The 23,106-nt window shown below is 47.1% G+C and overlaps 4 protein-coding genes and 4 non-coding genes across 9 annotated transcripts; 3 read left to right on the top strand and 5 right to left on the bottom strand.

Moving 5' to 3' along the window:
- Window positions 1-73: 73 nt before the first annotated feature.
- RPL7A (ribosomal protein L7a) lies at window positions 74-3,714 on the bottom strand. Its single transcript, XM_063174299.1, has 8 exons — window positions 3,666-3,714; window positions 3,030-3,150; window positions 2,619-2,768; window positions 1,766-1,906; window positions 1,354-1,433; window positions 891-1,021; window positions 460-529; window positions 74-232 (listed from the first exon to the last, which is right to left on the bottom strand). The coding sequence occupies exons 1-8, from the start codon at window positions 3,666-3,668 to the stop codon at window positions 128-130; spliced, it is 801 nt and encodes a 266-aa protein (XP_063030369.1). The 5' UTR covers window positions 3,669-3,714; the 3' UTR covers window positions 74-127.
- LOC134428379 (small nucleolar RNA SNORD36) lies at window positions 1,096-1,169 on the bottom strand. Its single transcript, XR_010030381.1, has one exon. It is a non-coding gene; the product is annotated as a small nucleolar RNA SNORD36 (small nucleolar RNA).
- LOC134428380 (small nucleolar RNA SNORD36) lies at window positions 1,591-1,668 on the bottom strand. The gene has a single exon (XR_010030382.1). It is a non-coding gene; the product is annotated as a small nucleolar RNA SNORD36 (small nucleolar RNA).
- Window positions 1,978-2,043, bottom strand: LOC134428382 (small nucleolar RNA SNORD24). The gene has a single exon (XR_010030384.1). It is a non-coding gene; the product is annotated as a small nucleolar RNA SNORD24 (small nucleolar RNA).
- On the bottom strand, window positions 2,837-2,909 carry LOC134428381 (small nucleolar RNA SNORD24). Its single transcript, XR_010030383.1, has one exon. It is a non-coding gene; the product is annotated as a small nucleolar RNA SNORD24 (small nucleolar RNA).
- Window positions 3,715-3,764: 50 nt separating the features above from the next.
- Window positions 3,765-9,687, top strand: MED22 (mediator complex subunit 22). 2 transcript variants are annotated; one of them, XM_063174349.1, is made up of 4 exons: window positions 3,765-3,916; window positions 4,377-4,457; window positions 4,713-4,921; window positions 8,300-9,687. In XM_063174349.1, exons 1-4 carry the CDS (start codon window positions 3,794-3,796, stop codon window positions 8,490-8,492), a joined length of 606 nt encoding a protein of 201 aa, XP_063030419.1. In that variant the 5' UTR covers window positions 3,765-3,793; the 3' UTR covers window positions 8,493-9,687. The 2 variants fall into 2 exon arrangements, with proteins under 2 accessions (XP_063030419.1, XP_063030418.1); XM_063174348.1 differs by having other exon boundaries at window positions 8,294-9,687.
- Window positions 9,688-10,162: 475 nt separating this feature from the next.
- Window positions 10,163-12,835, top strand: SURF6 (surfeit 6). The gene is made up of 4 exons (XM_063174717.1): window positions 10,163-10,307; window positions 10,692-10,904; window positions 11,479-11,570; window positions 12,037-12,835. The coding sequence occupies exons 1-4, from the start codon at window positions 10,214-10,216 to the stop codon at window positions 12,706-12,708; spliced, it is 1,071 nt and encodes a 356-aa protein (XP_063030787.1). The 5' UTR covers window positions 10,163-10,213; the 3' UTR covers window positions 12,709-12,835.
- An 8,084-nt stretch (window positions 12,836-20,919) lies between these two features.
- GBGT1 (globoside alpha-1,3-N-acetylgalactosaminyltransferase 1 (FORS blood group)) lies at window positions 20,920-22,365 on the top strand. The gene is made up of 3 exons (XM_063175005.1): window positions 20,920-20,924; window positions 21,351-21,512; window positions 21,987-22,365. The coding sequence occupies exons 1-3, from the start codon at window positions 20,920-20,922 to the stop codon at window positions 22,363-22,365; spliced, it is 546 nt and encodes a 181-aa protein (XP_063031075.1).
- Window positions 22,366-23,106: the final 741 nt, after the last annotated feature.

The following is a 23,106-nucleotide window of genomic DNA, read 5'->3' as shown; positions in this document are numbered from 1 at the left end:
CAGCACTATTCTGTCACCAGATGGAAAGCAAGAAATACTCCCTGCCTAGAACACTCCCATGAACAGAGACCACTGAAACAGCTGGGGTTTATTATGTACAGAGAACAAGGTGCAATGCAGTACATCTTCAGCCCAGCTTTGTAGCCAGCTCTTTAGCCTTTGCCTTTTCCAGCTTGGCAATGCGAGCCACCGATTTTGGACCCAGGACATTCCCGCCCCAGTGACGACGGATCTGCAAGGAAGGGACAACAGGTTAGAGACCTCATCCATCTCTCACTGTGGCACTCAATTCTGCACAAGGGGAAAAGCTCCTTCAACTAAAAAATCCTGCACATTTCAAGCACTGCACTACATTTTGGGGCAGCAAAGAGAAAAGTTTTAAGTCTTTCCCAATGAGGGAGGTTGGATTCAGCTATCCCGTAACTCCTTGATTTGGGATATGGAATTCAGGTATCTTACCTCATCATATCTGTCATTGTAGTTGGTCTTCACAGCCTCCACCAGCTTTGCAAGGGCTCCCTTATCCTCCCTGTTGATGACAGTTTTAGTTCCTTTAGAGCCTTAATTTAACATTTTCAATAAATATTTTGCCATAGAATTTGAGAGCCTCAACGGACAACCCAATTTTCCAGGTTAAGCAAAAGCATCACTTACAAAGGGTTAACACTCAATCTGCACTGCTGGGATTTTAGAGTAACCACCCTTTTGGTAAACCAAAATAACCTGCACCTTCAGGATTTGATAGAGACATTTTTATCAGACACTACAGAGGTGGCATTTGTATTTTACCATTTCAGAGAGACCCAAGTTTGCTACCCACCTGCCTAGCGCCTGTTTAGGGCAGTTTGCTTTCTCCACAAGACAAATCAAGTGAGCTCCAAAACACTTACGGGTTAACCTGGGTGAAGGCCACAGAGGTGCAGGTCTTCCTGTGGACCAGCCTGCCCAGCCTGGCTTTGCCCTTGATGATGCAGTAGGGGACCCCCATCTTGCGGCACAGGGCCGGCAGGAAAACCACCAGCTGGAAGGGAAGGGAGAGCTCAGCAACTGAGGGAGAGCAGCCCTTTGTGCTGCCTGTCAGTCTGGGCTGTGCCAACTGCTCAGTGTTAAAAAGCTCGTTTTGCTCTTCACTGCTGCTTCAGGTGAAGAAATTCAAAACATCATTGCAAGGGCCCAGCCTGACTGTCCAAGCAGGACAACTACAAACATGCACAAGCATCCAGTTCAGGCAAATGTGCACTTGTGCATTTCTTTTTTTGGTGCATTCTCTTTCATGCAATTTGTCCTAAAACCCATTTTTACCTTAAAAGCATTTCTAACCCTAGTTACACAGGCAGCCTGTAACATGCTCACCTCAATGGGGTCTACATCGTGGGCAATAACGACAAGCTGAGCTTTCTTGTTCTCCACCAGAGTTGTGACAGTATTGATACCTGAAAAACAAGTTCTAGATAAGTTTGATTCCCCTCAGTCCACTTTCAGAGCTTTCTTGCAAACCAACTCTGATTCCATAGCACAGCATCACTATGGAAGTTACAAAAACTTTACAAAACCATCAGTAGCACAAAAACATTTCACGGACAATTTGCTACAGCTCAGGGTTAAAAAGCTCGTATATTTTGCTCTTCACTTTGAGCTCAGGTGAAGAAATTCATAACATCATTGCCATAGCTTGTCCAAGGCTGGCTGAAGAACCAACTGTTCAAAAGTTCTCTCTCCCAAAGTGCCACACTGCCATGTTCCCCCAGCTCAGGTACAAAGTTACCTGCTCGGAGGACAGGCGGCCGCTTGGTTGGAGCATCTCCCTTTCCTGCAGCTTTCTGCTCAGCCCGAGCCAGCAGCCTCTGCTTCTTCTCTTGCTTATTTTCAGGCCTGTATTTGTGTGCCAGCTTCAGAAGCTGTGTGGCTGGAAGATAACACCTACTAATTAGTTGCATGACCTGAAAATCTAAGCGTTCTTTTTAAAAAACACTGCAGTGCATCAGCGATCTTGGTGGTTGTCATCACATTTTTTTCCACAGCAAAAAGTGATCATCATCTGCACAGCCCAAGAGAAGAGCACCCTGAGAGCCCCTGTTTGCATGCAGCTCTGATGGCACTGAGAGCTCCCCGAGTGTCTGGATGAGGAAATGCCACAGCAATTATGGTTAGAGGTGGTGCATGGCTCTTTTAATGCAAGGAGCATCTATGAGGAAGAATTATGCTACACAGGTCCAAAGTTTTTTGCATTCACAGAAGACCCCTAAATCCCTTCTTCCTTCAGTGCCAGTTTTCCCCCAAAACCTGCATTCCAACAGATGTCTCAAGCAATCTGTTTATACCACCCTGGGTAGCTCTCCATCAAGCTGGAAGAATGGAATCACAGTTAAGATTTAATGCAGGGTGTGGGTCAGTAAATAGAGCTTTAGTATTTTATAAATCCCTTTTCAGGGTACTCAGCAGCAATCCAAGAGTTAAACCAGCAAACTGATTTTGACACCACTCTGATCACTGTTAAAGCCTCCCTAAAACACTTCCACAGACACAGCCCAGTTTACCTTTGTTAAGGCTCACTTTGGTTTCTTTGCACATCCCATTTACAACCCAAGGCAAGAGAGCCTTGTGGGGCACATCCTCACCTGTCTGGCGGTCCAAGGCCTGGGTGAACTGGTTGATGGCAGGAGGAACCTTGAGGCGTTTGTAGAGGATGGACCTCTGGCGCTGCAGCCGAATGTAGCGTGGCCATTTCACAAACCGGGTGAGGTCACGCTTGGGCTGGATATCCTGTCCTAAAAAAACACAGCCTTTAGCTCAGGGCTGCCCCAAACCCAGAGCAGCAGCACGGCAAGGGCACAGGAGCATCAGTGATCTTGGTGGTAATGTGTCAGCACGACCACTCAGATAGCAAATATTCTTTCACATCATCTGCGCCTTGCACAAGAACAGCACTGCAAAAAGTCTGCAGTGGTTTCTAATGTTTATAACTTCATCTGTTCAATGAACAAGAAAAAAGCCAGGGAAGGAACTATCCCAAATATCCACTTACTCACCGATGCCAAAGTTCTTGGGCCTCTTCTCAAAGAGGGGGTTGACAACCTTCTTGGCCTCCTGCTTCTTGACTACAGCAGGGGCCGGTGCCACCTTCTTGCCCTTGGCCTTCTTTCCTTTCGGCTGCAAGAAAGAATCACACTCTTTTTTCTTTTGCCTCCAAAACTTGTGTGCTTGGAAATTAGCAACCCACCCTAGAAATGCATTTGTTTTCCCAAGCATTTCACCAGGCTGGCGGTCTCCCATGCTCTCCCAGAAAGAGGAATTCCTGTGCTTTGCACTTACAAGGTTTATAAACCACGCTGAGAGGGACAGGATTAAAGCGAGCGTGATCACTTCCCCGAGAGCAGCCGAGATATCCCCACACGTTAGTGATCACAGGAACCCGACCTACCCCGGGAAGGCCCCGCGGCCCGGCCGGGCTGCCCGAGCCGGCAGCAGCCGCAGGTTCCGGGCCCGGGCTGCCAGGCCCATCCGCGGCCTTCCCCCATCACCGCAAACCGGGCACAAAACGCCGCTCCACCGCCTCCCCCGCCAGCCGAGCACCCTCGCGACGCTACTACGACCCATCACCGGCGGCGGATGACCCCCGATGGCGACGGATGGCCCCGGCCCCCCGCGCCGCCGCCATCACTCACCATCTTGGGCGGAGGGAGAGAAAGGCGGAGCGAGGCATGCCGGGAGATATCTACGGCGCGCGAGATCTCGCGAGAGCGCGGGAGGGCGGGGCCGGGCCGGGCCGGGGCCGTGAGGGGAGGGCGCGGCCATGGCGCAGCCCCGGGTGCTGCCGCAGAGCAAGGAGACCCTGCTGCAGTCCTACAACAAACGCCTCAAGGACGATGTCAAATCCATCATGGACAACTTCACCGAGATCATCAAGACGGCCAAGGTGGGCCTGAGCACCCCGGGTGCTAAGCGGAGAAGGGCGGGGGTACGCGAGGTAGAAGGGGCTGTGAGGGGAGAACCTTTCGTGGAATCCCCGAATGTTAAAGGCTTTAAAGGGACCTTAAAGATTATCTTGTTCCACTCCCTACAGTGGGCAGAGAAGCCTTCAGGCCTCTCGAGGTTGCTCCAAACCCTGTTCAACCTGACCTTGAACAGTGTGTGAATTGAACTGTAATTCACATACGGATGTAAATTTCATATACATAATGTGTGATCTCATTTCACGTCTATAGGAGATTCACATGCATTTCCACATCTATAGGAAATTCACACACATATTCACATCTATAGGAAATCCACACACCTATCCACGTATATATTCCCATACATTGTACCTTATAACATATAATTATCTATTTGAATTTTAAGTATGTAGAGGTAGATTTGTGTACTTTTCTCTTTAGATCGAGGATGAAACTCAAGTCTCTCGAGCAACCCAGGGTGAACAAGATAACTACGAGATGCACGTCAGAGCTGCAAATATCGTGAGTAGCACTGTACTGGTCAGATCTGTGGGCAGCACATCCTGCACGGGCTGTTGGGTTCATTTTTGGGTCTTTCTAACACTCCCAAGGACTGCTGCCAGGAGAGTAACTTCAAGCTGGGTCAGAATTCTGTCAGAATTCTCACGTTGTGGGAGTTTGGGCTGAAGGAGCAACTTGGGAGATCTTGGAACTGCAGCGAAGTTGTGTTGTGTGTTCTGATCTGCTCTGCTGTGTGATTTTTCTCACTGCTGCAAGGTCCGAGCTGGTGAGTCCCTGATGAAACTCGTGTCTGACCTGAAGCAGTTCCTGATCCTCAACGATTTCCCCTCTGTGAACGAGGCCATCAACCAGCGCAACCAGCAGCTCAGGAGCCTGCAGGAGGAGTGTGACAAGAAGCTGATTGCCCTGAGGGATGAGATCTCCATTGACCTGTACGAGCTAGAAGAAGAATATTACTCTTCCAGGTACAAATAGGGCAGTGGACTCTGCCTTACAACTCCAGGCCTTTTTGGGGTACTTAGTCCAGACCATCAAATAGCCCTGAGAGTATAGGTGTTGAGAATGTTCCCCAAAAATTTTTAGTCCTACTTTTAATTAGGTCAAACTCTTTTTCTTCAACTAAAGCAGCTGCCTTTTCCTTGTAGATAGCCTCCAGGGTTTAAATATCCTGGTGAAGGAGGTTTGATAGGTAATTTCCTTAGGCTTCTGTTGTAATCATTAGAAAAGAAGATTAATTTCCTTGGGGGAATCCCTCTGAAGGAGCCTCTGGCTCTCTCCCTGCTGAGCTGGGTCCTGATTTCAGCTGGTGTCACCTCACCTTGCTGGTGAGTCCTTTCACAAGTGACCTGGTCACACATTGTGCCTTTTCCTTCCCAGCCCACTGCCCCCAGCTGCCTCCAGTCCTGCTGGGGGCAACATTTGCAAGGAGAAAAAAAGACTTGCTCAGTTTCATTGAATTATGAAGTATTGTGATAGGATTTTCTAAGGAATGATTTATTACTGGTTTGTTTGTGGGATTTTTAATATTTTTAAAAGCTTCTTATTTAGCAAACAGATTTTAGAGAATTCAGACACTTTATTTTTTTTTGTCATGCACTCCAGCACTTCTAGTTAATGATGCAGTAAATGAAAGCAGAAGAAAACAAATGTAAACCTGGTTATTTTGGCTGCACTTTCCAAGCTGAGTGAAGTCAGTGCAATAATTCTAGGAATTTTAAACAAACACTTTAAAAAATCTTACTTAAAATTTTACTAACCAGGTTTTCTATGTTTGCCTTTTCCATTTTTCTAAGAATGCTGAATGCCTATAACCCCAGCAAAGTCAACTAAATTGCTCAATATCTTTGAAAGTTAGGCCATTGTTTATGAATAATATATGTATTTTAAGATTAAAAAGATAATAATAGGACACAGCTTAGAGGTAAAAACTTAGAGTTATTTTTCAAACTGTATTCAGTTTTTTGAGGAGGTTGTGATGATCACAAAGCACCTGTGTGGGTGCTGATAGGTCCATGACATAGGAATGAGCTTATCCAGAGGGGTGTGGTGTGGGATGAGAGTGCCCCACATGTGCCAGGTGTCCCCAAACTGCCACCACTGTGTGCTGCTCACTCTCACTTTTGCACTGAGGGGCTCTGGCCATGCTGGCATGGTCTGTTCACCTGCCTGGCCCCAGGTGCCACATAAACCAACCCTGCAGAGCTGACAGATGTTGGTGTACATCAGATGGATTTGCCTTCCTGCTCTTTCTTATGGGTCATGAGGTGAGGAAACCTGGCAGCTCTGCAGAGCTGTGATCTGACACTTTGTTATCATGTAGCACTTGGTCATTTGCTTCCTCCCTTCCTGTGCTCTTTCCTGTCTTTTTCTGCACCAAAGAAATCATGGCTGTGTGAATACAGAAACAGTGATTTATTCAAAGTCCTTTTGTAATTAGAATACTACAATATTTTTAATGGAATCTCGTCTAATGTGGGGGAAGGGTTTCTGTTATGTCACAGCCATGTTTCAGTGGCTGTCAGCACAACAGCCTGTTTGTCCCCAAGGGGAGTTCCTTGCTGTCCTAGGATGCCTGGTCAGTTGTAGGGTCAGGTGTTTGCCAGGCTTTTTGTGTGCACATGGGCCTTTTGAAACTAAACCCAAGAAGATTGTCCTGAAGGAATCTTTGTTTTCCTGCCCTGTGATCAAGTTCTGGAGTGTCCCTCTGCCCTCAGACTGGCTGGGAGCCTCATGGTAGTAGTGAAGTCCCTTCCATGGCCTGAGGAGCCCTCCCAGGACAGAGCAGCTGGGCTGTGCAGAGCTGCTCCCTGAGCCTGACTTCTGAGCAGTGTTAGCTGAGAGTGGAGCTTGGGCTCTGGACCTGTTCTAACTGGGGCAGCAGGAGAAGCAGTCACACTTCTGACACAGCTGGAACATGGTTAGCAGCTCCCTGCCATGAGGTGTGGGTGCTGTGCTCAGGTTCTCCTGGGAAATCGTGGCCTGAGGTCTGTGACAGATCAGGAATTGTAGTTCTGGTTCAGTCCTGGAGCCCAGCTCCAGTGTTGGGGACTGATCTTCCAAGGGATTTTACAGAAGCCCCAGAAATGAAACCTGCACCCACTGCCTTCTCACTGCTGCAAAGCCAGCTGGGTGAGGCTGCCAGGGAAGAGCTCAGCTTGCCCCTGGTGCTTTGTGTGCTTGTGCCCCAAAGTGGTGACTGCAAGTCCAGCTTGCCCTCTCTCATCCTAACCCCCAGAGCTGCATTTGTGTTCCATTGCTCCCTCCTCTGAGACCACAGGAGCTGTCCTCAGTGTGGGGTTAAATCTCACATGTTTCATGTTTGTGCAATATGAACTGTCTCATATTTCTATACTTAAAATATTTCCCTAAGCATCAGTCCATACATTACAAATGTAAATAAAGCTGCAACAACAAAATCACTTGACCCCCTGGGTTTGTTTTTCTCTGAATGCTTTCTGCTCCAGCACTCCCTTTTGTCTTGGGTGTCTCTTGTGTGTGCAGCTCTTCTCTTTGGGATTTGTGTTGGTTTTGTTCCAGTTCCTTCCATGTTTCTTTTTAGTTTTGGCCCTTCCACATTTTGTTTTCCTCAGAGTATGGGCAAGAATTAACCAGTTGTTTAAAAACCTTATTTTCCCACACTGCTGGTCCATCCAATGTTGGAGTCCAGCCAGCTGCTTTTAGAGGCACTGTTAGCTCAGGCTCTTTGGGAAAAGGCAGGAGCTGTCAGTATTTTATAATCAAACTGGGAAGCTTCAATGGAAGATCCAAACCTGTGGAGCACTTTCTTGAAAGGGCAGGGGTGCAAATAGGGTTCTTCTTCATTGTGACAGAGACAGGCCCCAAAACAATTGTGACAGGGTTTTTTTGCTGAAGTAAAATTTAAAGCAGGATTTATATTTTTTCCTCACATAGGTTGCAGTCTAATTCCAAGTAAAATAATTGTGGGTAAGGTCCATGTCTCACTCATCAGTAGCACAAATTGCACATTTGGGGGTGCCAGGACTTCAGCTCAGATCTTTTCAGAAACTAGGAGTGTCTGAGAATTGAATTAGAATTGAGCCTCTGTTTTATTTTGTAGCCACAGTTCTTCTCTAAAATTGCCCCAATCCTCACCAGGCCCAAGAGATTTTAGGACCAGCCCTTAGGGGGGGTGTCTTAGGGAAAGTCAATGACACACGACTTAGGATGATTTCATGAACACAGACCTTACATCCAGCATTTTTTTTGCCATTTTCTTAATGCTTTGCTTCTGTCTTGCTCCCTCCACCCTTTCCATCCCTCCCCTCCTCTATCACCACACCCGCTCTCTCCTCACTGGGGTTATTTGTTCTGGAAAGCTACAGTCTGTGTGACAGCAATGATCTCCCACTGTGCGAAGCCTACTGGAGACAAGACTTGGCCACGCTGTCCCCCGAGAGCCTCTCGATGCCTCTGGCAGCCGCCACAGCCGAGCAGAGCGTTGTCACCTCGCAGAGTTCCACCCCTTCGCACCCGCACGTCAACGGGCACGGGGCGGGCCCCGCCGAGCATTCCTGAGGAGGATCCGCTGCTGCCGGCCGCGGCTCACCGGGGATGGCCCCGCCGAGCATTCCCGAGGAGGATCCGCGGCTCACCCGGGGATGGCCCCGCGCTGCTGGAAGTCTTCCTCCTGCTGTGCCGTGCTGAGCAAGCCGCTCCTGCTGCCGGGAGGAGGCACTGGAGCTGTGCTGGCACTCCCTGCATGGCTGCAGTGCTTCCTCCACGCCAGGACCTTGCCAGGAGTGTTGCTGTCCATAAGAGATAGAGTTGTGTAGACACAAAGTGAATCTCATTAGAACAAATTAGAGTCGGGTTTGCTTTAATGTGATAGTTATGTGTAGAGTTCATTAGAAGTCTTAGAAGTTTGTTTCCATGTGAGTGTTGGGAGTTGAATTTCTTTGGGATAAACTTGAGCCAAATGTGGGGGCAGTGAGCGTGTTGGGGTTTTTACTCTGCTTCCCAAGGTTATTGACATTCTGGCTGCTTTAAAGCTCTCTCAGGATAGCATCTGACAACCTCTGGTCTACTGTAAAGAGTCTTATAATATTTTTACACAACAGTCTTCACTGTCAAAATGCTTTACAAACTTGAACTCTTGATTTGGAAGGAAGATCCCAGGAGACCCTTATGGGAGGACAATGTTCCCCCCTAGAAGAAGAAAGCAGGGATCAGACTGAGGGATCAATGACACCACTTGCTCAAAGCCACAAAGAGAAGCAGTGTCATGCTTTAGTCAGTCGATTCCTTCCCCAGTGTTTACACAGAAATTCCTGTTGATACAGTCTGAGCTAACATGGAGCCACTGTTTATGCTGGCTTTTGGTTTTGTCTAATGACAAAATCTTGAGAGCAGTGAGGAATACTCGGTTACTCTCAGTTTCCTTCCAAAGAAACACATTTGGTGCTTGGTCTGCAGCTGTTCCGCAGCTCAGCACATCTCCTGTCCTTTCCTGTGGGGGTGGCTCTGCCTTGGCTCGAGCTGTGCAGCTGAAAGGGAGATGCCACTGACCTGAACAGTGGCACCACAGCTCGGTGTCACGGCACCACAGAGCCACCAGGGCGTTCCAACAACTGAGCTGAGCTTCCCCGGCTTTCTGCTGTAACGTCTCATTTCTTAGGATGTGAATTTTTGCTATTATTTTTCGGTTTCTTTTTCTTCCATTCCATTTATTTTTGTAACTAGGTGATTTAATAAAACTGCCTGTTTTGTATAATTTTTAAGGCGTGTGTTTTCAGCCTCGAGGCTTTATGAAAATGTCGCAATATGAGCGTGCACATGCGAGAGGAGGGGACGAGCTCCCTGCAGGGGCTGCAGAAACCATCACGAAACTCGCCCGTGCTTTGGGACCTTGCCCCGGTGCAGGGTTTTGTATTCCAATAAAGGGAGGTTTGGCAAAGAAAGGTTTGGGAAGTGCGGAGGAGGCGAACCGGGGCTGCCTGCGGGGCTCTGGGGAGGTGTCTGGAAGGCACGGGGGTCGCTGTAAGATCCGTTTTAGTGCAATACAACAGGCGGCAGCCCCTCAGGAGAGCCCGGAGCATCCCTGGTGTGACAGACGGACGCCGTCGGTCCGTGCCGCGCCCCGGCGGGGGCGGCTCCGGCGCGGCCGCTCCGTGCGCCCGGCGCTGCCGTCACTTCCCGGCCGGCGCGCTCGCTCCATCACTTCCTGCCCGCCGGGGGCTCCACGAGGAGAGCGCCGTGTCCCCACGCTGTCCCGGGCAGCTCGGGGACCCGGGGCGGCAATGGCCAGCCTGGCCGCCCAGGACTCCTACCTGCAGGGCTTGGCCAGGAGGGCCGGCGTGCAGCACGCCCCGGAGTCGCGGAAGAGGAAATTTGGTACTGGAACTGCAACGCTTCGGTTCTGTCCTCTCCGGCCGGTTTGTGGGAGGCTGGGCGCGACAGCCGTGACCCCACGGGGGGCTTGGCCCGGGATTGTGCCGGTTTCTAACAAAAAAACCAATCTGCTCAAGCAGGGAACTCCCGAACACGTTGTCCACCGGGCGCCCTGGAAATCAGTAATCTCCATTCACTGCGGTGATGGATGTGGAGAGCTGGGGTTTTACAGGATGTTTGATCTAATTAAATAAATCCTAAAACATAATTCTTGAACATTTAGCTATGCCATTGCAATGCTGGAACATTAATGTTCAGTAATAACTGAATGTTATGAGTGGAAATGTGACATTGTCCTATTTTGTGTAATTTGTTTTTGCGTTCTAGTGTCTAAGCCAGGCCAGCCCGAGGATGGCAGACAGGTGAAAAAACAGAAGAAAAAGAAGCCCAGGAAGCAAACTGAGAAGAAGAATGCTCCTTCAGCCAAACAGGATGTTTCCAACACCAGTAAACCCACTCCAGGACAGAAAGCAGCCCCTCAAGCCAACAAATCATCACCACAAGGTGGCACACAGAACAGAAAGGAGAGTTTGGCTACAGGTAAGAATTTCAGCTTTGCCATGGCCTGGGCTGAGCCGGCTGCTTTTCTTCCTTCACACCAGTCTAGTTTGGAAAGCCTAAATTGGGAACATCTTTGCTTATTTCACGTGCCCCAGAAGCTTTTGCCTATGGACAGGAATTTGTGCCATCACCACTGGGTGGCTCTCTGGAAACGGTGTTTAACTGAACTGCAGAGGTTTTGTGCATGTGAGTAACTTTGGGAATTACACGTGGATGCAGTCCCTGTCCTGCCAGCTCAGCCTTCCTTTTTGACAATGAAAAGCCAGATCACAGAGAAAAGATGTCCTGAGCCTCTGTGTTCCACAAGCTTGGTACTTGTCTTTGGCTTGCCAGGCAGCCCCAGGGCATGCCAGGCCACTGCTGGCAGTGTTGAATGATGAAAGGGGAAATTCTAAAGAAACCAATGAAATAGAAACTCTGGGTTTGTTTGGATTTTCCGTTCCATTCACAGCATCTAAAGAGTTCCCAGAGTTTTTCCCAAAGCCAGAGAAAGTGCTACTGTTTAGCTGGTGCTGCTTTTTAAGTATTTTTATTTTCTCCCTCTCATTTTCAGGAAGTAAAAGTGAACTGAGTTCCCCTTCTGTTTCTGCACTCAGTCTGTTGCGTCAGAGACTCCATGAGAAGATTAAAAAGGCTTCTGGACAGGTATGGGGACTCAGAATGTGTATCCATGTGTGTGTTTGTGCACCTGAAATCCTCCCCAGCCTCCCAGGACGTGGGACAGGATCTCACAGGGTTTAGCTGATTCCAGCTCATGAAAAATTGCCTGTAGGGATTGCCAGGTGACCTGTGTGTGTTCTGTGGAAAAACCTGTGAGAAAAGATGGGGTCAGCTTCAAAGAGAACATGCTTTTGGTGATTTTTAGGAAAAAGCAAAGTAGTGAGAGCCTGCAAGGGAACAGTTACAGGTTGTTGGGGTTTGAAATGTTGTTACTGTGTTTGGGGTTTGAAATGCTGTTACTGTGTTTAGTTCTCTAATGGCTGAGTCACAGCTTCACATCACAGGTGATGCTTCTGAGGAGGAGTTTGAAATCAGGAACTGGGGCACAGCCCACTTTTACTTCTCCTTTAACCCTTTAAGGCTTCTCATTCATGTCCATCCTCCTCCTTAGGATAATGCCAAGGAGTTAACCCCTGCAGTGCTGGAGAAGAGGCAGCGAAGGAAGTATGAGAGAGAGAGAAAGAAACGCCGGCGAAAGGAGTTGAAGATGAAGGCAAAAATGGAGAAGAAAGAGACTGAGGAGGTACCAGCAGAGCCAGAGAGCAAAAAGGAGGAGAGCAAAGCTGACATTGTCTTCAACAGGGTTAAAGTTCATGAAGAGAACGAGTTAAACAAGGTCCAGAAGAAGAAAGAGAAGAGGAAAGCAGTGAAAGGCAATATCACTCCTCTGACAGGCAAGAACTACAAGCAGCTGCTGAGCAGGCTGGAGACCAGGAAGAATAAACTGGAGGAGCTCAAGGAGAAGGACGAGAAGAAAGCTCAGGAGCTGGAGACCAAGATAAAATGGACAAATGCCCTGTATAAGGCAGAAGGGGTGAAGATCCGTGACGATGAGGAGCGTCTGAAGGAGGCCCTGAAGCGCAAGGAGAAGCGGCGGGCGCAGCGCAAGAGGCAGTGGGAGGAACGGACTGTGAGGGTGGTGGAGAAGATGCAGCAGCGGCAAGACAAGCGCAAGAAGAACATCCAGAAGAAGAAGAAGGAGAGGATAGAGAAGAAAAAAGCCAGGGCCCGGAAGAAGGGCCGAGTTCTGCCAGAGGACTTGAAAAAAGCTGGGTTAAACTGAGGGCAAGGCAGCTCTCCTGGCACTGGGGTTCCAGGGTGTGTCACTGTCCCAGGCCACAGCTTCCCAGCCTCATTGTGCTAAAAAAACAGTTGTATGTTTGTTAATAAAGTTTTCTATCCTAAAGAAACAGCTTCTGGTTGATTTCTAATAACAATTATTATATTTCTAAAGGGGAAATATCAGTTGCTGTCACTTCCTCTAATGGGCAGCACAGTGTCCTTGCATCCCCTGGGAATGGGAAAGAGGAAACAAAAAGGCAAAAAGACCAAACATGGGATTCATCTCAACACAAATAGAGTAAAACCTTTGCTTATATGCAAATACCTTTGAAAAGAAGAGTGCATCTTGGATACATTTATCCTCCCCACCACAAGAAAACTGGAAATAATTTTCAATTTTAGGCAGTGCTGCTCATTTATAAGTTATGTTTTATCAGCATTAGGTCAATATAGACATAAACACACATGTACACGTGCATGGATTTATTATTGTGGAGCTAATGGATTTATTATTGTGTAGCTAATGGATTTATTATTGTGGAGCTAACTGATCTTTTTGGATCATCCACAGGACACACTGACTGATCCTGATGGTAGAAGGATTGGCTCCAAGTCTGCCTTTGGCAATAATAAAAAATTAGGTTAAAAAAAATTTTCTGGCAACCACAGGTGCCTGCAAGGGTTTCTTCCCTGTGCAGTTCACCAGTGCAAAATTGTATTTGGTCATTACCAATTTTGTCCTTTATTGTTTATACAGAAATACAAATGTGAACTTGGGCAGCTGCTTGCCCAGCTCAGGAGGGAAGGTACAGCTTGGCTGCTGGCAATTCAGCCTGGGGAAGATTGGTGGGATCAAGCCATCCAGAAAATAAAGCAACTCTGCCCCTGAGATCAGTCAAACCTTGCTGGTGCCCTCCTGATCTTGGTTGGTGTGAGCTGATGATTTGTACTGAGCCCAGGGATGTTATTAATTGAGTCCAATTGAATTCTCTCGATCTGGCTCTTTGGAAGAAGCTCTTTTTTGCCTCATGACTAAAGCTGATGGACGTGCTGTGAGAGAAATGCAGGCTGTGCTGTGCAGTGCTGCCCAGTTGGATCCCTGCCAGAGCCCAGGTAACTCCCTGGTGCAGCTGCAGTCTGAGACTCTGCAGTGGATCTGTGCTGAATTTGTGTTCAAGCCTCAGGTGTGACTGAACACATTTGTGTTCCTGCAGCCTGTGCAGCAAGGAAAGCTCTCCCCAGGCACAGATGGAGCTCTCCCCATGGAGATCTTCTCTTTCTTCGCTTTCTGAACAGCCCTGCACTCACAGTTTGCCACTTCACTTGGAGAAATCTGAAATCCGCGTTTGGAAATCTGAAATAGTTGCTCTGCAAAGAATATTTTCCATGGAACGCTCCACAAGTGAGGTATTTATCAGCTGTCCAGAGTGCCTTCCAAGCAGGGCTTGAAGATAAAGTAATGCTTTGTTCTGGGAGGTCAAGCAAGTTCATTTGGGAGTAACAGAGCTACTTTCAGCCATACCCCTTTTAAAAAACTCTCTGAACAAATTCGAGGAACCTGAGTAACTATTAAAAATGCTTTAGCTGTGATTTCTGTTAGGTTGGAGATTCTTTCATCAGCTGCAACCGCATCTATTTAATTTCTGTTTATATTCATAGTAAACTGTAAATCAGTTGAGGTAAACCTCAGTGAGATGGCTTTAGATGCAAAGGATGTTTCAATCTCAGCTGGCTCTAGTGCTCTGGCAGCTTTGTACCACAGAAACTGAAAATAAGAGGGGAATGCATCAGCTGTGCTCCTAATGATGTAATATTTCAAAATATGTGTATTTCTCCTCCTGAGGGATTAGATGTTTACTCTGTAAAAAGACACATGGAAGTGCTCTATGCCCATTACAACAGCTGAAACTAAAATAACCAAACATCCACAGTTTTTAATTTCTGTGTTAATTTTACTGCCCAATTTGAGGACAACTTTCAGTCCCCTTTCTTCTCTCCATTCTTGATCTCCTGTCCTTCCCCATCACGCAGATTCTGTATGCCGTGGAGATAGAGCATGGGTCAGGTCCAGAAAATGGGAATCCCAGGAGACTCTGCAAAGGGATTGTTTGTGTATTCCGTTATGCTTTGGGTGGAAATGCTGAGAGGATATTTATGCAATTGCAAAGTGGCATCAAGCTGGGAGGGGCTGCAAACCCCAAGGAAAACAGGATTCACTCAGGGCTTGATGTTTCAGAAAAACAAATAGCCTGGAAATTGACTTTGTTTCCATGAATCACAAGGTTTTATGTGCCTCAGACCTGGCTGGGAGAGGTTCCACAGAAAACACATGGATTGCATTTGGGCACATCCTGAATGTCACCCCAGTGCTGAGGTCCTGCAAAGCAGGCAGATGTCCTGTGGGACGTGTGAACTGTGACAGATTCTCAGATTTGGGGGACAATCCAGCTTTACTTCACTGCTGAGGGCCCAGCAGGGGAATTTGGGGTGCTTTGACACCAATTTCGTGAGAATGGGCTGATTAGAGAGAGCCCAGTCAGAACTGACAGAAAGAATCCCAGATCTTCTAGTTAGACAATTACAAAGAAAGATTGAAGGAGGTCACAGGAGAGAAGAGGGAAGGAAACATCAGAGCCCTGAGGAATGGAAAGGGAGATGCTCAGACCTGGACTGCAGCAAGAGAGATCCTGGCTGGAAATTTGGAAGCCTGCTGATGAGGAGGGCTTTCCTGCCTGCTCTGTGTGCAGCCATCTCTCAAAGAATGCCAGAAAAAAAACAGTTTGAACCCCTTCTGCACGTTTATCTGCTTTGCATGTGCTGGAAGCATCAAGCACAAGGTAAGAAACGTGGCACTGACAAATCCTGGTGTCAGCACAGCAGGTCTCATGACACAACTAGCACAGGAATGAGATAAAGCTGGTCAAAACACAGAACAACTGCCTGAGGGGGAAGGCTGTTCTTCTTTCTGTGCTTGTGGATCTGCAGCATTTTTAGGCGAGAATCCAGAGCTGCTCAGCATGAATCCATGAAGGCTTTAAGTGGTGGAAGGCCTTAAGATATATATTTATATAGATGCACACACATACACACATATATATGTGTATATATATATATATATATATATATATATATAGTTAGTCATTATTTTTAAGCAGGATTTTGTGATGCTTCCTGGTGAAAGAAAATTAGATTCTCTCAAAGGAAAGTGAGAGAGAAGCACCAGAGAGGATTTCTGTGTGACACAGTAAAGCAAATGAAAGAACTTTTAGCCACTTGTCTATTTCCAGCCAAACAAATTAAAGCAGGAACAGGCAGGAGTGATTTTAAGACTGCTGGGCTTGGGAAAGTTGATTTTCAAGGCTGTTGTAGATGAAAAATAATTTCCTTGGCTTAACCTTTACCCAAGGGGCATTAGGACTGTGAAATGCTCCTTTGCTGGTCTCACACCTCAGTTTACCTTTCCTTCAGGCACCTTGGCAGGGTGTGCCCCCTTTGCAGGTTCCTGGACTGTGAAAGGTGAGTTAATCAGCCCAGTGATAACTGTGTTGGCTCTCTGATAGCACAGGAGGGGGTGGTTTGATCCAATTGCAAAGGGTGCAGTGCTTGAGGGGATAAAATGGAATCTACAGAAGGTGGGATGAAATCAGAAAGGTTCCCCATGCACTAGAGCTGGGGTTAAAGCTCCCTGGAATGAAGAACTTGCTCAGATATTTCACAGATGCTGCCTCGGTGCCCTGGCTCTTACAGTCTGATGCCTTCTGTGCTTATCACTTCTGAAAGAGAAGCTACCAAGAAACTTCATCCTCCTCTAAGAAATTATCAATTTCTCTCAGAGTGAGGTACTCACAGTGAGGCTTTCCCTTTATGTTTGCTCTTTGCGGAGTGAAAGCTGCTGGAATTCAGAAGTTGCTCTTCTCCTCCAGAAGACAGTGATTTACAGGAAGGTGTTGCTGGCATCTCTTGTCTGCCTGGTTGCTGTTGCTGCAGCTATCTGGTAAGGATTTGCTGGCCAGCTCGGTCATATCTGAAACATCCTGTGTAGATCCTGTGCTAAAACCCCCAAAAATAAAGGCTGTAAAATACAAATGTTATGGGAAGCCTCTCTTTGAGCTGTAAGGAAGAAAAGCAATTTGTGTAATAGGTAAAGAAGCACTGGTAGAGGGAGAAGGCCCTAAAGGAAAGAAGAAAAAAGAGAATTTGGGTGCAAATCAGGCTGCTAACACCATAGTGACTCACAAACGAATGCTTGAGTATAGAATATTCCAGTTACATTTCAGCTCAGGCCTTACAGGGGTGATTCTCTGTCTCTCCACACAGTCCAAACTCACTCCAGTGTCACCAGCTCTGTAACTATCACACATCACAGCTTTCAAATACAGAATTTGTAACTGAATATCCTGACAGCTGAGTATGGCTTATGGAGCAAACTCAGACATGGAAGGGAATCTGAGACAAGGCATTTCTGTTAAGTATTAAAATATTAATTAGTAAATCATCAGGAATTATCGCATTTTTATGATGCTGCAATTTGCTGTACTTTCACCTTGTGGGCAGCTGCATTTTGCCTCAGCAGCAGGACACTGTGTTAAACTGTGAACACAGCAGATCCTACACTAATTAATAAAGCAGATATGGAGTTAGCCAGGGTCACCTCTCAAAATCTTTACCAGGTCCTTAGGTGATGTTGAAAAATCCTAGGAAGGTTTCCTTCAACCTTTCCGATCTTAAAACATTTCTTTGATTTCCTATCCTGAAGCATTTCTTTGCTCTCACAGGGCTCTGGATGGGAGTGGAAAAGTGCATTACCTGCCCTGAAACCTTGTGAGTATTTTGTTCTGTGCCTAATGAGTAACGCAGATCATTGTTCCAGCCCTGCTCTTCCCTGACAACACAAACAGTGGTTAACAAGGGGCTTGTGCTTTATTTATGAACCTGTAATTAGTCACTCTCTCAAAACAAAAAGCTACCCCAAAATGCTGTTGGGGCCTGTTGGGACAGCTCTGGGTCTCTCAGGTGAGGGAGGATTTGTTTGTTGTGGTCCCAGGACTGAAATGTTAATGCAGCTTCTTTATCAAGGTGTAATCCCACACCTGCGCATGCACAAATGTGCTCCAAGTGTCCTCTCACCGGACAGAGACACCTGAACCACAGAGGGGAGATGAGCAGGCACAGGAGGAGCTCTGGCACAGGCAGGAATAACCCCCAGTCGTTCTCATCAGGCTCCTGTTCCTCCCTCCGGGATCTGTGCTCTGTCCATGGGTGTGTTTGTGCTGTGGCAGCACCTGGGCAGGTGAAGGGGAGCTGCTGCTGGGAAATGCCCTCTGAGCTGGCACCTGAGCCATCCTGGGTGCCCAGCAGGGAATTTACACAGCGCAGGGGCCATAGCCCCAGTGACCTCCCCACTGCCACATTGGCTGGGACATGACAAGCTGTGGCTTTTCCCATGACCTGCTGTACTTGTAAAAACAAAACCAAGCCATGCAAATAGAAAAAAAAAACCGATGTTTCATGGAGGTATTTCTGATTATTCCAAACCATTGTGTCTGGCCAGGTGCTTATTTCTCTGAATACCGTTGGAAATGTGATTATCTCAGGTAGTTCAGCCCTCCAGGTGACCAGGAGCAGTTTTGCAGGGCACGGAGCACAAACATGATTATTGCTGACAGTCCCACGGGGATTTTGACCCCTATACCCCAACCTGATTTCCTCAGAGATTGGGATTGCTGCCAGCACTCTCTGTCCCTGTTGTGCTGTGTGTTCTATCCCAAAGCTGTCCCTTGGGGAGCCCTGGAGGTGTGTGCAGGTGATGCCTTCAGCAGGTCCTGAAGCCAAACTTGGCTGATATTTTAAGCAAAGCATAACAATCCCTTTCACTTCCCACCCCATCCTGCAGCTCCACAAAACTCCAATATACAGAAGAGAAGCCACTCCAGCTTTTCCCCCAGTAAGTGCAGGCTTTTTTATCTCCTGACCTCTAAACTGCTGCTCCTCTCTCCCAGGCATATTCATGTATAATTCAATGGATATTTCTCCCTTTTTACAGATTATTTTATCTGCAGCCAAGAGCGCTGGCGCCAAAGTGAGTTTCTTTGTTTGAACTTTGTTTTCTGCTGGGTTTGGTTGGGGCACTTTGCAGCACTCACAGTTCCAGAGTCCTGGGGCACCCTGAGCAGGACCTTGTTCCATGAGAGCCCAACCACAGGGGAGTGTCAGCAGCTGCTCCCAGGCTGGGTTTGGTGACTGTACACTCATTAACACACTTCCTGTTAATTCCCGATTATTACATTAGCACACACACACTCTGTCGAGGCCAGGAACTCTTTTTGAGGTGGCAGATCTGTGATATCTGTAAGTAAAAAATTACTTCTCTTATCTGTATGTAAGATATTACAGATCTGTAATATCTGTAAGTGGGAAATGCCTTCTGGAGCTGTGCTGAGGCTGGAGCCAGCTGTGGGAGAGCTTTGAACCCATTTCAGGGCAAAATAAAGCAGGTGCTCTGTGTGACCTGCAGCAAACACAGCCAAAGCAGGGAGTTTAAGGGAAGATTTGAGACAGCAGCACTAAGAAGTGGCTTGGACAAACTCTGTGTGCAGCTCAGGTTGTTACAGCCTCCTTTGGGCTGACTTTTATCTGGAGCAGTTCACCTTCAACAGCCACATTCCTTTGCAAGCTAATAAACACACCCTGTTGGTACACACACATATATATATATTTTATTATTTCCCCCACATATTCAGGATGTGCCCAGCCTGAATATTTCTTCCATATTGGAATAAATTTCTGTGCTAAATCAGCTGGTAAATACTGGGTTAAATGAGGGGAGAATTTTGAAGCTTTTCATGTTCTGTGTCTTCTGGCACTGAGAGGATGACCATGACTCACTGGGAAACCCAGGGCAGCCCTTTAAAATCAAATTTACCAAGCTTAGAGAAGAGAACATGCCTGCTTCCTTCCCTCTCTAATAAAGAGGATAATCAACCCAGAAACAGGACAGATCAGTCAGTACATTTCCCCACCCCAAATTCTTCTCCCTGTATAATTTAATCTTTCAATCACAGGCATTGCTGCAGGAAGGAGTGAAGTGTTATTCTCGTATCCTCCCAGACTGCAAGCATTGGATCTGGCTTGGAGGATCTGGCTGGATTTGCTGCTCCCCACAGCTCCCCCCGTTTGCTTCTGGTGCTGTTTTATCCGGGAGCTGTGTCAGGTGGGACCTGGCAGCCCCCAGGTGTGGCCACGTGCTGGATGCTCTCAGGTTTTGGTTGTTTGTCGCTGCCCCGAGATGTGCAGGATGTCTCTGCTTCTGAAGAACGAGTCTGGACTCTTCACTTTTCAGTCTTGAGGTTGTTTATTAATTCTTATCTATAAAATTGTCTTTCTGCCCAGCAGGGCAGCCACAGGCACTCTTTGTGTTGTCCTTTTATACTACAAACTCCATATAACATATTTACACTTAATTCCCAATACCCATCACCTGTGTTAGACAGTGCACTTCTACTCTAAACCAATCCCAAAGTGCCAACAGCACTGCAGGAAATGGAGAAGAAGAAGAAGAAGAAGAAGAAGAAGAAGAAGAAGAAGAAGAAGAAGAAGAAGAAGAAAGGCTGGACACATCCAGATTCTTCTATCTTGTCCCCATAACCCCCATACCAAAAATCCTAAAATCTACATTTTCACCCTGTGATCATTTTGTTATTACACCATTCAAACCTGCGTGCCTTTCACATCCTCGTACAGAGCTGGTAACTTGTTCCAGGGGTCAAAATCAAATCCCCAGGTGCTCTGGGCAGCATCCCAAGGTCTCTGAGCCCCTGGTGGGGTCCTCAGCAACTCTGGACACCCCGAGGGATGCACTGAGTTCTGACAGGTGCAACAAATTTCATTAGCAGAGGGCTCCAGCTCCTGGTCTGGAGGCAATGTGAGCAGGCTGGGGTGAATTCCACCATAAATGACATCTCCTTTTAGAATCAAAAAGCTATGATGAAACACTGAAAACAAAGCAGCAAATTGAAACAGCATTGCAGAGCTGTAATAGGGGCAGAATCAGACTCTGCTGCATTTATATTCAGTATTTCCACTTCCCTCACAGGAGATTAAGGATTTTTTTTTCTAACTTTGTTACACATTTGAATGCTGGCTCACATACAGCATTTTAAATTATATCTGAATGTGTTGGAGCTATATATAAATGCTGGAAAAATAAGCTGTCATGCTGCAAGCTGTGTTTTAATAACGGAGCAATGGGCTATATTTTATAGTAATTTTCATATTATTATTACTTGTGTTTTAATCTGCATCAGGCTGATAGCAAATAGGCACAGCTTCCCATTCTGAGAGTTCAGTGGTCATTAAACTCTCCCCAGCAGAAAAGTCCTTAAATGAGATTTTAGCAGATCCTCAGGTTTTTGCTGATGTGTTAAGTGCTTAATTTCAGCCCAGGAATTGAAATGTCCATGCTCTGTAACCTCAAATAAGAGTGCAGGGAGAAAATATCTGAGGCTAACACCCTCCATGGCGAGTTAATGCTGATTCACACACTGCTCCAGCTCCCGTTTTTTTGTGCTTCTTTTCCATTTACTGACCCCAAACCAACAGGGACAGTCACATTTCATGAACATTTCTGTTTTTTTCTCTCTCCAGGCGCCAGGATGTGCTGACAGTCACACCATGGCTGGTCCCCATCATCTGGGAAGGGACCTTTGATGCTGAGATCCTGGACAGTGCCTGCAGACCCCTGAACCTCACCATGGGGGTGGCAGCCTTTGCTGTGGGGAAGCAGGGGCAGCACCCAGTGGGCGCTCAGTCCTTGGGGGGATGCCCTGCCTCTGTGGGAAGATGATTGTCCAAAAATGGACAACCAGTCATGGGGTCTCTCACTTTGATCAGTTCTGCTCCATTTGCATATTGGCGTTCATTGTCCAGTTCCAGCTTTAGCTTGTGAAGTCCCATCCTCCTTGTTTTTCTCTCTTCAGCCCATGTTGTTTGTGCTCTTGGGGCCTGAGATTTGGATCATTTGTCCTTGGGCCCCTAGACCAAGCTAGGGCAACTCGACCAGCTAGAGAATTGAATAGAATTCAATTTTTTGAATTGAATAGAAATCAATTTTTTGAATTGAATAGAATTCAAATTTTTTGAATTGTTGTTTTTCCTGAAAGAACAGAATTCCTTCTTTTGTCTCCCTGCTCTGTGCACAGAGCTCACCATCCCCTGATATAAAGCCCAGACCCTAACACTAAAGCAGCACAGAACCTGAAAAATGTAAAACCCAAACCTGAGGCATCACCCCTTTGCTCTATCACCCCTGCCCTTGCAGAAGGGTGCAGCAAGGCCCTCCCTGTCCCTGCTGTGCCCCACGGGCTGTGTGTGCTCAGGTATTTTGGCTACGGAGGGGCCATGTTTGGAGAAAGTCTGTGAGTATCTGCAGAGGAATCCAGTAATTCCTGGATTACTGTGCAGATACTCACAGTGGAGAAAGTCTGTGAGTTCACCAAGATGTGCCACAATGCCCGTCCTGGCAGCCTGGCAGCAGGAGAGTCACCCCAACAGGCACTTTGTGTCCCACAAACCCTCCAAGCTGCTTTCTCCAGAGCAAATATGGGGTGACAGGAAGCCAAAGCCGCCCAAATCCATCTCGTATGTTTTTCCACGTGAATAAGAACTACAAAGAGGTCAGAAACTGATCGTGCCTGCAGAGGGATCCTCCACGCAGCCAAACCCACCAAAATTAGTTCTTCCAGAATCTGCCCCACCTTGGATTTTTGTTCCAGGAAGGAGCAAACTGGGAAGGGAATGTGTGGATAGTTCCTCTGGAGAGCAGGGTCTAAATGCATTTCAGAGGCAGCAGCAAAGTGCAGGTGAGACTGAAAAGGTTTGTGGACTCCCACTCTTTATGAGTTGATCCTGCTTGAGGCTGTAGCACACAAAAAAGCATCCACAAGAACAGTTATCCAATGCATGGCTGTAGTTGCCTTTTGTGAGTGTTTTCCTGAGGCCTGATGGAAATTTAACAAAATCAAAATGGTGTTTGATGTTCCTGTGGAGGAGAAGACTTTGGGTTTTGGTAAAGACCTTTTCACTTTAAAAAAAGAACGTTGCGGGGTTAGAAATTTTCCTGAATTGTGATTTAAACCAATGCCTTTTGTCAGAATCAGGAGGAAACCTGCACTCAGAGCTCGCTATCCCTGACTGGTGTGCAGCAGGATTTCTTGGACCTTCTCAGCAGAGAGCTGGTGCCAGGCATTGCCAGTAAGAGCCCCGGTCTGACAGGACAAACAGCATGAACTCATCCAGCAGTTATCTCCCAAATTCCAGCCTGTGCTTTGGAGACCCAAGTTTAGCCAGAACTGGCTCAGCTCAGAGCAGACTGAACTTCTCCAGGTTTATTTCAATCACAGAT

Source organism: Melospiza melodia, chromosome 22, assembly GCF_035770615.1.
Source record: "Melospiza melodia melodia isolate bMelMel2 chromosome 22, bMelMel2.pri, whole genome shotgun sequence".
Taxonomy (NCBI): Eukaryota; Metazoa; Chordata; class Aves; order Passeriformes; family Passerellidae; genus Melospiza; species Melospiza melodia.
The sequence above is the reverse complement of the archived record's forward strand: the minus strand, read 5'-3'. Positions and strand labels throughout refer to the sequence as shown.

Excerpts from the sequence above, each read along its gene's own strand:
- RPL7A (XM_063174299.1), bottom strand. Across the intron at positions 1,907-2,618 it reads GGCCTTGGACCGCCAGACAG|CCACACAGCTTCTGAAGCTG; the intron begins GTGAGGATGTGC and ends GTTATCTTCCAG. Across the intron at positions 1,022-1,353 it reads ACGATGTAGACCCCATTGAG|CTGGTGGTTTTCCTGCCGGC; the intron begins GTGAGCATGTTA and ends CTTCCCTTCCAG.
- MED22 (XM_063174348.1), top strand. The coding sequence starts at position 3,794 with ATGGCGCAGCCCCGGGTGCTGCCGCAGAGCAAGGAGACCCTGCTGCAG. Across the intron at positions 3,917-4,376 it reads AGATCATCAAGACGGCCAAG|ATCGAGGATGAAACTCAAGT; the intron begins GTGGGCCTGAGC and ends TTTTCTCTTTAG. Across the intron at positions 4,922-8,293 it reads GAAGAATATTACTCTTCCAG|CTACAGTCTGTGTGACAGCA; the intron begins GTACAAATAGGG and ends TGTTCTGGAAAG.
- SURF6 (XM_063174717.1), top strand. The coding sequence starts at position 10,214 with ATGGCCAGCCTGGCCGCCCAGGACTCCTACCTGCAGGGCTTGGCCAGG. Across the intron at positions 10,905-11,478 it reads AAAGGAGAGTTTGGCTACAG|GAAGTAAAAGTGAACTGAGT; the intron begins GTAAGAATTTCA and ends TCTCATTTTCAG. Across the intron at positions 11,571-12,036 it reads TTAAAAAGGCTTCTGGACAG|GATAATGCCAAGGAGTTAAC; the intron begins GTATGGGGACTC and ends CCTCCTCCTTAG.
- GBGT1 (XM_063175005.1), top strand. Across the intron at positions 21,513-21,986 it reads CAGCACCCAGTGGGCGCTCA|GCATCACCCCTTTGCTCTAT; the intron begins GTCCTTGGGGGG and ends CCCAAACCTGAG.